This window comes from Miniopterus natalensis, chromosome 1 (genome assembly GCF_054644295.1).
Source record: "Miniopterus natalensis isolate mMinNat1 chromosome 1, mMinNat1.hap1, whole genome shotgun sequence".
Taxonomy (NCBI): domain Eukaryota; kingdom Metazoa; phylum Chordata; class Mammalia; order Chiroptera; family Miniopteridae; genus Miniopterus; species Miniopterus natalensis.
This window is the reverse complement of record NC_142081.1, coordinates 177,840,519-177,851,875: the sequence shown is the minus strand read 5'-3', so window position 1 is coordinate 177,851,875 and position 11,357 is coordinate 177,840,519. Positions and strand designations below refer to the sequence as shown.

The window sequence follows — 11,357 nt, the reverse complement described above, 5'->3', positions numbered from 1 at the left end:
ACTCGCCATGATTATTTCACTGTAGATTCAAACCAGCTGGTGGTGGGTAATACCTACTGGTTCTGAAGCCCCTACTCTGAGTCAGACTTGCTACACATTGTTTTGAATCCTACACCATCCTTCAGGGAAGGGGCCATTCCCTCGATCGTGTGATCAGAAAGAGGCACACTCCAACCCAGACTTGTCTGTACTCAAAAGCGGACTATTCTCTGTCACGGCCCCCAGAGACTCACTTGCTGCAGCTCTAGACAGTAGTGAGACGGATGTCATTTGTCATGTGAACTCAACCCATCATCTCTTGTTTCTAGTCAGTTATTTATTCAACATTTACTGAGCACTCACTATGTACCAGGTGCTCTGCTAGGTTCCAGGATATAATAAGAAAGGAGGTCAAATTAACGTGGAAGACAGAAGATGACCCATCACAAAATTACAATGTGTGGCAAATGCTTTGCTTACTAAGGGAGAGTATGGATTTTGTGATTTATTCAGTCATTCACTGCTTCCCTCTATGACTATTTACTGAGTCCTTATGATGTGCTAGACAACAGGCCCACCTTACCACGTGCAAGCCAGGACAGGAACAGATGAGAGGCCACCAACCTGTGTCTGCCCTGCCCCCCCATTCCCATCCTGGACTCCATCTCGCACTGTAGTGGGCCTCTAAGACCAGGAAGAGACTTCTTCAAACCCTAGAAGCAAGCTTGGGTCTGTTCGAGCGGGAGTGCTGGGATCCCAAGGGCCAGAGACTCTTATGGAAAGGGAGGAAGTGAGCTTTGGGTGGGCATGTCCCTTTGGCTCAATTCCTTCCTTCCCCTGTGGTTGGAGGCAAGGGCAGAGGGAACCCACAGGGGCTCAGAGGATGGTCCTCAGACCAGCAGCCTCCCCATCACCTGGGAGCTTGCTCGGAATACCCCTCAGGCCCCTCCACAGACCCTGGGGATCAAATTCTGCATTTTAACAAGGTCTCCAGGTGATTCATATGCACATTTGGTTTGAAAAACAGCGCTTTAGGAGCCCTGTGTCTAATCCTCTCTTTATAGACCAAGAGTCTGAGGCTGGCTCAAGCACAGGCGGGGAGGGGTCCAGCTTGGGGCTGGGAATACACTTCCGGGCACCTTGCTATTTCTCTAGTGCTGAATACGGTCCAAAGCGAATTCGAGAAAAAACACCTTTCCAATAACTCAGAGTGACTTGTCCCTGGAATAAGAGATTTACAGTGAGTGATCCAAGGAAGAGAAGTCCATTAAGTCATGGGCTAAGTACTCGAAGGAAGGTTGGTGATAACTCCTCTCTACAGGAAGGAAGTTGAGGGACGGCTGAAAACCTTCTTGTTTTCTACTTTGTTTCTGGGCCCAGTGCAAATCAGCTAGAGGAGAGTTAATTTGGCCAATCCATGGCCAGAGTTAATTGTCATTTAATTTATTTTTCCACTTCTGTGTTCCTCTGGCCTTTTCTCCCCCTTCCTGAGTATGTTTTAGTTCCCACCCCTTCTGATGTACCCCTTTTGCCCTATTTTTCTTCACGTCTCTGCTTTTGCTTTTCTCAGGCTTTCACTTTGCTCCAAAGAAAATCAAACAAAGAGAAGTGACCAGGGCAAAGTTTAAAACCACCGGCCAGTGCTAGTTTCATGCTGCTGCGAATTCCTGTCGATTAACAACAAGAAACATTTTTAACATGTAACTTTCATTCATAAGTAAAAGGTAGAATTGCACTTTGATTTTTATAAGTACCTTACGCCCAGCTACAATTATTACCTTATTGCCAATTCTGTTTGTTTCATCTATTCCATCTTCACATCCCCTCCCTCCCTCCCTCCTTCCTTCCTTCCTTCCTTCCTTCCTTCCTTCCTTCCTTCCTTCCTTCCTTCCTTCCTTCCTTCCTCCCTTCCTCCCTTCCTCCCTTCCTCCCTTCCTCCCTTCCTCCCTCCCTTCCTTCTTCCCTTCCCTTTCCCTCCCCTCCTCCTCCTCTTCTTTTCTCTTTTTCTCCCCACTGCCCCCTCTCTCGTGTTTATTAAGACAAATCCCAGACATCCTATCATCGAACTCATTTCCTACACAATTTCCTGGAGGCAGGGCCACAGGAGAATGCAGGCTGAGGAAACGACCTCTTACGATTGTGTTCATCAAAATATGGAATTTGTGTTACCGAGATAAGGAGAACTTCTAAAACGGCTCCATACTGCCCCAGAGGCTGTAGGTTTTCTCCGCCATCTCCGTGCTCCGCGTCCTCCCTCTGGAGTCCTCGAGGGGTCTGCGAGAGCTTGCTCCTATTCCTTTACTGTGGAAGTAGTGACAGAGTAACAGGAACTTTGGGTGCTTATGAACCTAAGAGGATGTGTGTGCCCTCTCACCGTGCCCCAAGAGCATTCTGAGAACACCCCTTTTGCAGTTAAAAGTTGTCAGTGTAACATTTGAGGAGATGCTCTGGGTCAAGGAGCCAAACACATTTCCGTGCGTAGCCCCAAGAACGGATTGTTACAATGGTTTAAAGGCACCTTGGGTCAGGATCGAGGTCCCCGAGCATGGTGCACGTCACATCCATGGATGTGCAAGTAATTTTAAGGTTTGGTTATTTTCCGTTAGTAAATATCCAGCTAAACTTGAGTTAAATACCCTCTAAATAAGTCAAATAGACAGAGGCTTTGAATGGGGGAATTAATTACAGCTGGTGTCCTAAGGAAACGAATCCCACTGTGGCACGGAGAATGTAATTAATGGGAGGTGAGTGCCAACAAATCACTCCTTAAAATATTAATGCTATCAAAGAACAGCTGGGTAATGAGAGAAACTTGACCCTTGGGGGACTAGCCAGGGTTGTTGTAGCTGCTACAGAGCTTTATGCAGTTGTGATGTAATGGAATTCCTCTCAATTTAACAAAAATAATATTAAGAGGTGTGGTTCTGGGAAAGTTATTAGCCGTAAACATGTCTTTGTAGTTTTATCATCTTATTATAATCGCTATGTCTCACTTTTGCTGTGGTTCTAAATGACTTGCCCTCTTAATTGCTCAGGATATATATAATCCAAACAACACTCCTAAAAGGCAACTTTAAAAAAGCCCTTTGAGTCTGGCAAGAACTTTTTTTTTTTTTGTAAATAAAAACACAGTATCTAAGTAATTTCTGCAAAACAATTTCCATATGCTTAATTTTAATTTTTAAGTCAAGAAAAGCTGTCCCATTGTTTGTGGATAAAAGCCTGAACTTAATTTGGTTTTACTTTACAGCTTATTATTGTCCCCAGAAATATCTAAGTGAGCAACGGAGTTGAAATCTGTATTTACACAGTCTACTGAACATCTGAAACGTTGGGCATTATTTTTACATTTGCATAACTAAATGCTCATCCTGACGCCCCAAATCAGAAGCCAGAAGTAATTCTCTGCTTGGGGTACACTTTAACCTAGATTTTAAAAGAGAAACCGTTTCCTTCAGATACATTCAGCTTCTCTGAACCGACTGGGACCATCGGGAAGCCGCAGGCTGGCGAAAGCTTTTGACCGCACAGTTTTATTTCTGGTCACAGCAAACTTTGTGTCTTTTGTTTCACTTAACTTGCCAACATCGAAATCAGGGACGCGGGCACTCAGCGCGTTTGGCGATCAGGCTGAGATGCGGGACACGTTCACGGAGGCGAGGCTGGGGAGGCGCGGGGCGCGGGCGCGGGCGCGGGGCGCGGGGCAGGGAGGGCCCGGCTCAGCCCCGCTGCGCGCAACGCGCTTCACAGGCGCTCGCGCCGCGCAAGGAGCGGTGCCCCTGAAACGGCACCCAGGGGACACATCATTTAAATAAATGTGTTTCTTTGCCCCAACAGAAGTTCAGATCTGCTCAATTATCATTAATTTTGTTCTTTGATTTCCTCCGCGGGCGTGAACGGAGAAGTCGTGCTCTTTGAGGTTTTGCGAGCTGCCCTCGGCGGGGGAGGTGACCCGCGGTTCTTCCCCCAGCGGGCGCTGGGTGAGGGCGGGGGGGGGGGGGCGCAAGTGTGTGTGTGTGTGTGTGTGTGTGTGTGTGTGTTGGTGAAAACGTGGTCAGGGGGCTGGGGGGAAGAGCGCAAGTGTGTGTGTGTGTGGGTGGAAACGTGGCGGCTCGCCTAAGGGGAAAAAAGTAGAAACTTAGGTGGAAAGCTCAGTGCACGTGCTGGCGGCCCCTAAAAGTCATGTTCTCCGCCCAGAATCCTTGGAACAGGTGCCCTAGGACCGAGTCCCGAGGCGCGCACCAGGCGGCGGAGCTCCGACGGACCTCGGCCGCGCGGCCGCTGCTGCTATAGCCATAAAAAGCGAAACCCCGCGTCTCCGCCCGCGCGCCCACGCGCGTGCATGGGCGCGGAAACGCGGCAGCCCCCGTCTTCATTCTGCGCAATTTTCTGAGCTGAGGGAGAGTTGGGGTGCGTGGGGGCGAGGGTCTGGTTTAGAGTCGAGTCGTGGGGAGCGCAGTGGGTGGGGGTCGCCCCGGGAAGGCGGGGGATGGAGCGCGAACCATAAAGCGCGAAGGACGGGGCCCACGCAGCGCCCGCGGTGATTAGCTCCCGCTGCGCAGTCCGGGGGGGGGGGGGGGGGGCGGACTCTTTCCTCACGCTCCCCTCCCCTCCCCTCCCCTCCCCTCCCCTCCCCTCCCCTCCCCTCCCCTCCCCTCCCCTCCCCTCCCCTCCCCTCCCCCTTCCCTTTTAAAGGACGCCTCGCGGGCAGAGCTGTCAGCAGCCCGGAGGCCGTTTGTTCTTGGCCGCGGCCAGGCTGCCTCCGGCTCCCGTGACAGGCAGGGGTCCCGCACGTGGGCACCTCAAATTCTCTTTCCTTTGGGCTCCGTTCTGGCCCCTGCGAAGACCACAAGTGCGGGCGCCGTGCGGCCCCGGCGTCGCCAGCCCCGGGCGCGATGGCCCCGGTGAGGAGCGGAGAGGGAGGTGGCCCAGGGGTCGTCGCGCTCCTCGCGGCGGGAGCACTATGAGCCGGGCAAAGGGCGGCAGCAGCCCCAGCAGCACCTTCTGCCGGCGCCTCCCGCGGGCCGCAGCCCCCTTGCCCCCGCGCACCATGCGGAGCCCGGGCCCGCGGAAGCCGCAGCGCAGCCCCCGCCGCCCCCGCGGCCCCCGCTAACCCGCGCGGGAGGGGCCTCGGCCACCGAGGTAGCCGCCCGCGCCGCGCCCCGGGGAGGCGGCCGCGCGGTGCGCCCCGAGCCCCGGCTCAGCCCTTCGCTCTCCAGCCGCGTCCCCCTCCGGCCGCCCAGGGCGCGCGCGGCGATGGGGGCGCTGCTGGCGCTGTGCCTCCTGCTGGGCTGGCCGCGCTGGGGCCCGGCGGGCGCCCAGCAGCCCGGGGAGTATTGCCACGGTTGGGTGGACGTGCAGGGCAACTACCACGAGGGCTTCCAGTGCCCGGAGGACTTCGACACGCTGGACGCCACCATCTGCTGCGGCTCCTGCGCGCTGCGCTACTGCTGCGCCGCGGCCGACGCCAGGCTGGAGCAGGGCGGCTGCACCAACGACCGCGGCGAGCTGGAGCTCCCGGGCATCACGGCGCGTGAGTGCGGGCCCTGGGCGCCCGCCGCGGGGCTGTGCGCGCGGGCGGGTGTGCGCGCGGGAAGGCGCCCCGGGCTTCCCGGGTCTGCGCAAAGTGGACGCAGCGCGGTGGCGGCATCGGGAGGGGGTGGGTGCTCGCGCTTCAGGCGTGGGGCCCGATTCCTTTGCAGCCCCGATTCCCGCTACTCGGGGTCTTCGCGGGTCGGGCCAAGGGAGAGCTTGCAGGGGGCCGGGAGGACCGCGCGGCTGGCACCGCGGGACTGGAGAAGACAGCTGGCACCCCCCCGGCGCTCGGGAGGTCGCAGAGACGCGCTGTGGGGGCAGCCACTAGGTTGGACTGGGGTTTCGGGGTGATGAGGGCCCCTCATTGCGCGCCCTTATCACCCCGGGAGCTCCTGGAGGTGCCGAAGGCGCAGGGAATGCAGCTCTCGGGGCGCGCTCGGCCGCAGCACCGCAGGGCTGGGGAACTTAAGCCACTTTTTTTCTTTTGTGGTCTTTCGGTAGCGTTTCTAAACCGCTGTTCCATTCTTCCGACTTCCTTTCATTTCTCTGCATCGAATTACCCTCTGCAGCCCACCCCCTATTGTCACGCCTTTCAGAAATGCCCGAGTCCTCGAGGTGGAGATTTAGAAACCAGGGTCGCAGGGGCTGCCCGCCCCCTATTCTCACGTCGGAAAACACGGGTCAAATTTCCGCTCACTTCAGAGCCGAATAAATCACGACCCAGCGGAGGAACTTTACGCGTTAGGAAAAAAAAAAAAGAAAGAGCTTTTCACCTGAGTCAGAACATCAGGGAAACCCTTTAGAGCTCTAGGCAACGGTTTTACAGCCGGGAAACCGGAGGAGCGGGCGGAGCCGAGAGCCCGACACCCCAGAACCCCAGAGCCCCAGCGCGCAGGGCGGAAGCCCGGAGAGGTCACGGGCGTGGCGGGAGAGGCGGGAGAGAGAATTCATGGTGCTGGAGCCCCCCCCCCATCCCGCCAACGGACGGGTGGGTAACCCAGAGGAAAGGGGAGCCTGCCCTTCCTCAGAATTTTATGAGACTTTCAACAAGTTTAACTTTGGAGGTCAGAATAGCCAACCTAGAGGATTTGGGAAGCGGCTACTGGAGAAAAGATGAACAGCGGAAAGTGGGAAACTCTAGGCAGTCGTGGCCCGTTAGAGAAATAAAGACTCCTCTCACCTTGGAGGACCCCGTTGCTCTCCAAAGAGTGAGTGTAAGTGACCCGCCTACAGTGGGGTCTCCTCCCCAGCCCGCTGGGGGGGCACAGACAGGGCGCAGTGTCCGCACTCCCTGAGGCTGGGACCTGGCAAATCTCCCCGCCCAGCTGTGTGACCTTGGGCCAGTTACTTAACTGCTCTGGCCTCTCCTCAGCTCTGCACGGGCATGTGACTCAGTTAGGCTGTGGACTACAGGGGCGTGTGTGAGGCTTGGCACAGTGCTCAGGGCCTGGTGTCAGTCATTCCCCGGCCTCCCGCAGGGTGTCGCTCAGCTTGGGGAATGGGTGGTCCACTGAAGAGCCTGCAGGTAGGAGCCCACAGAACTCTGGGGTTGATGTTCCCTGTCTCTCGCCGTCTTTGAGAAAGTAAAAGCCTCTCTGATACGTTTCTATATCTGGAAAATAGACCTTATCATGCCCACCTCACGGGGTCTCCAGATGACGGATGAAAAAGGTAGGGCCTTTGACAACGCAGGTTTTCTTTCTTCTAAGTCGGAGGTTGCGCACAGTGTGCGGCTCCGTCAGTCAGGGGAGACAGGGAGAGCTGCCCAGGGGGTGCCTCTGGGTGGGAAATTTCAAGTCTGCCTTATGGACAGACAAGGAAACTGGGGTGTGCTCTGTCCAAGGGATGTTGTCACACAAATAATTGCATCAGGATCTAAGGTCCAGCCTAACCTCTGCAGAGTTGGAGTGGGAATCGAGAGACAGGCGTGTGGCAGCTGGAGTAGGCATCCCAAATTGTTTCTGGAAGCATCTAGAGATGACCATTTGTGATGCATTAGGAGACAGTTAATTGGGGCCCGCTATGGATTTCTTCATACTGTTCTTTCCATGGTCTGGTAAATTCCTGAGAGTCTCATTTAACAGGCCTACTTCTCTTTGCTTAGACTGGAGATTCTGGGGTGGGAGATGGATTTTCAGCCTCAGATATGGGTCAAAGCCCTAATGCCCCACCGTGATAAAACTCCTAAAACCCGGATTTAAACCCAGAGTTACAGTAACCAAGAAAAACTCACCATTTCCTTTCCTCGGTGTGTGAACAGGATAGAGTGTGTTCCTTCTGACTTCCAGATGTGCAACATGCTGGCTAATTGTTAACAGAGGCTACAGTATCAGTTTCCTTCCTCCCCACGAGGAGCAAGAATATTCCCTTATCACGGTTTGCACAGTAGAAGTTACCAGTAACAAGCTCTGAGAAGTTGGGCTGACCAGTGGTAGGACTGAGCCCCAGAACCCCCACCCCTGAGCTGCCCAGAGTTTGGGAGACCCCTATCCCAGCATCTGTCTAATATCTTTTTTTGCCTTTTAGAGCCTGTCTACGTTCCCTTCCTGATTGTCGGCTCCATCTTCATCGCCTTCATCATCCTGGGCTCTTTAGTGGCTATTTATTGCTGCACCTGCTTGAGACCCAAGGAGCCCTCCCAGCAGCCAATCCGCTTCTCACTCCGCAGCTATCAGACAGAGACCCTGCCCATGATCTTGACCTCCACGAACCTCAGAGCACCTTCTAGGCAGTCCAGCACAGCCACCAGCTCCAGCTCCACAGGGGGCTCCATCCGAAGGTTCTCCTTCGCCAGGGCAGAGCCAGGCTGCCTGGTGCCCTCGCCGCCCCCGCCTTATACCACAGGCCACCCAATCCACCTGACCCAGCCGTCCGGTTTCCTGGTGTCACCCCAATACTTTGCTTACCCACTCCAGCAGGAGCCCCCACTGCCTGGTAAGACCTGTCCAGACTTCAGTTCCAGTTGACAGGCCCCAGCCGCAGACCTGCCACGTAGCACCAGGGCAGACAGGTGCGGCACTGCCACCATTGCCACAAATATTTCCAAGGAAACTTCCCTGGAGCCCAGCAATGTCGTGATGAGAGTGCTGGGAAAACACGACACTTTCTAGTCTTAAGGTTCCTGGCTCCAATCACAGAATGACTGTGTTAGATAGTTGCTTTCTGGCTTTGAAAACATGGTGACCGTTACATTTCAATTTATGCTTTTATTCAAAATATACAGCAGTTCAACTTTAAAGTTGCAAATGGGTTGGAGATATTTTATTGGACAACTTGGCTGTACTGTTCAGGAAAGGTCTACATGTTCTTTTTTCATTATAAGTTGTTTAGTGAGTTATAATACAAATATATTCATAAATAAGCAAAGGGAAATACCTGGTTGTACTTACTGAAGGTTCACTTAAAAGAATTAACTAATAAGTAAACGGAAGGGACGGTGAACAACCTATTTATGATTTTGGGAGCAACCTAACCATGAATAATATTAGCATAGTCAGAAACAGTTACTTTTTAAATTAATAACTAAATTGTGTTTAAGATATAAGAGCTTTTTCAGACTACAAGATTTCAATAACCACAGAAGGTGTTTAGAGTTTTAAATATTTACTCAGATATCATTGTAACACAGATCGTATGTTAAAGCATTCCCCTCACCCACCCGAGGGAATATTTATTGCAGACTTTTTGTTCAGCAATATTTTGTGTTTAAATGAAAGTTGGACAGTTGGGTCTTAAAACATTTATATGTAAAATGAGTTATGTACAAATGTAAAGATTTCTAATTTAATGGATTTACCACATTGACGGTACTAATTATTTAGTAGTCACACTGTAATTTTTTATGTTAATGTTAACTGTGGAGCTTCAAGTCCAGCTACTGGTTATAATCATCTAATATTACATATCGTAAATGTCACTGAATTCCGTGTCTGATGACTACATATTTGGGCATATATCCTGCTGGGTTAGAATAAATAAAATACTTGTTTTTGGGAAATCTAGTTGAAATTTTAGATCAAAGCACTTCATTTTATCTCTTTGCTATTCAATAAAAGGAAATATCTTTACTTTGAAATGCAAAGGAAAAAAAAAACATTAGCTCTGGCCAGTTTGCTCAGTGGTTAGAGCATCAGCCCGTGGACTAAAGGATCCTGGGTGTGATTCCGGCCAAGGGCACCTACCTCGGTTGCAGGCTCGATCCCCAGCCCTGGTTGGGGTACGTGTGGGAGGCAACCAATTGATGTGTCTCTCACATCGATCTCTCTCTCTCCCTCCCCCTTCCACTGTCTCTGAAAAGCAATGGAAAAAATATCCTCTGGTGAGGATTTAAAAAAAAAAACTTACATGGATTTTGTATTACATTAAAAAGCTATTTCCTGCATTGGGCCCTGGAAAGCAGTGAAGGAAATGCATTTTTCTAGAGTGCCAGCCTTTGGGCTCCATGCACCCTCAGATGTGTTGGGCTATTTCTGGATTTCTGGCTTCTCGTGACCCCCAGGAGACGTGGCACAGAGGGCCCTGTGCTGCCCGGGGTCGGGCCGGCCCTTTTCCGCCTTGGTGTTTGCTTGCCAGCCTCCTGCCTGGCCCGTCTCCCTCAGCTGTTACCTGCCTGGCCCCTGGGGGTACTGATGGGGAACCCAGGTTTATATGAGCTCATACTATCATAGGTCACCCTTAGCGACTCTTTTTAGATACCGCTAGTTAGAGGCAAACCCTGACCTAAGAGTGTGGTTTGGGCCCCTCTGAACGAAGTTTAGATCTTGGGCCTCTGCCCAGTCTAATGGCCAAGGGGCTCTGGTTTCCAGTCTCCTGCTTTCTCCTGCATCTCAAAGGGGCCTGCCTTCCAACAGCCCAAATTAGCCACATAATGGGGAACAAAAGAAAGGAAGAAGGAAAAGCAGGAAGGGAGAGGGGCGGAGGGAAGGAGGGACAGCGGAGAGGCGGGACAGAAAAGGGGGGACATTGAGAAGAGGCTCTGGGACATGCCTGTGCCCTCAGACCGGCTTTGTCTATGTTTGTTAGGTGTCGCTCCTTCCGGATTTTTAAGTTAATCTACCCGGGCTCTTGTGAGCCACACGCTACTGTAAATATTCGCCGGCACTAACACATTTTATCCTATTTAACAGATTCGGAAACAGGCACAGAGAAGCGAAGTAACTTGCCCAGGGCCCCACAGGGAGTCAGCACAGGGGTTTGTGCAAAACCGGATTCAAACATCCAGGGAAGCCCTGCCCCGAGGTTTGGATGCCTGTGTGCACAGAAGCCTCGGAGAGAGAGCACCAGGCCCAGCCCCGCTCTCCAGGGCAGTGAGCGTCCACTCTGCTGGACCCAGTGAGCTCTCTCAGAACAATTACCCTGTGACAACCGGTGAACTGTCCTAATGTGAAATTCGTAGATACTATTACTCATCCTACGTACATAATTAAAAAAATCAGTGCAATGCCCCTAATGGCAAATAGAAAGGAGAAGTAATTGACTTCAAAATGTAATGGCTTGAGCAGACCAAGCAAAGGACTCAGGTGCAAACCCCTCACACAGCCGCAGACGTGCCAGTTCCAGATCCACACCGATGCAGGTTTGCCAGACGGGCACCTCAACACCACAGCTGCGCTGCCGCCTTGAATGCGGTTTTTCCAAACAAAAAAGTTTGATCCTCGTGGATGTGCACAGTCGCTAGCTAGCTGGAAAACGAAGTGTTTATCAAGGCCGTGCAAATATTACCTTATAGGGAAAGGGAATGAGGTGGTTCCACCGAAAGGAAGAGTGGGACACTCCAAAGTCAAGTAGAGGGACATCGGGTCTTTGATGGGTGGACTGTCCTTTGTATTGAAGCATCTCTCCAA

The 11,357-nt window shown here is 52.5% G+C and overlaps 1 protein-coding gene across 2 annotated transcripts; it reads left to right on the top strand.

Moving 5' to 3' along the window:
• Nucleotides 1-5,178: 5,178 nt before the first annotated feature.
• On the top strand, nt 5,179-9,515 carry SHISA3 (shisa family member 3). Of its 2 annotated transcripts, none has more exons than XM_087816873.1 (2): nt 5,179-5,512; nt 8,041-9,515. In XM_087816873.1, the coding sequence occupies exons 1-2, from the start codon at nt 5,236-5,238 to the stop codon at nt 8,478-8,480; spliced, it is 717 nt and encodes a 238-aa protein (XP_087672999.1). In that variant the 5' UTR covers nt 5,179-5,235; the 3' UTR covers nt 8,481-9,515. The 2 variants fall into 2 exon arrangements, 1 of the variants encoding a protein (XP_087672999.1); XR_001602847.2 differs by lacking the exon at nt 5,179-5,512 and adding an exon at nt 6,491-7,945 and having other exon boundaries at nt 8,041-8,127.
• Nucleotides 9,516-11,357: the final 1,842 nt, after the last annotated feature.

What these genes read in the sequence shown, in the direction of transcription:
- SHISA3 (XM_087816873.1), top strand. Translation starts at nt 5,236, where the DNA reads ATGGGGGCGCTGCTGGCGCTGTGCCTCCTGCTGGGCTGGCCGCGCTGG. An exon ending in GCTCCCGGGCATCACGGCGC is followed by an intron (nt 5,513 to 8,040) that starts GTGAGTGCGGGC and finishes TTTGCCTTTTAG; the next exon opens with AGCCTGTCTACGTTCCCTTC.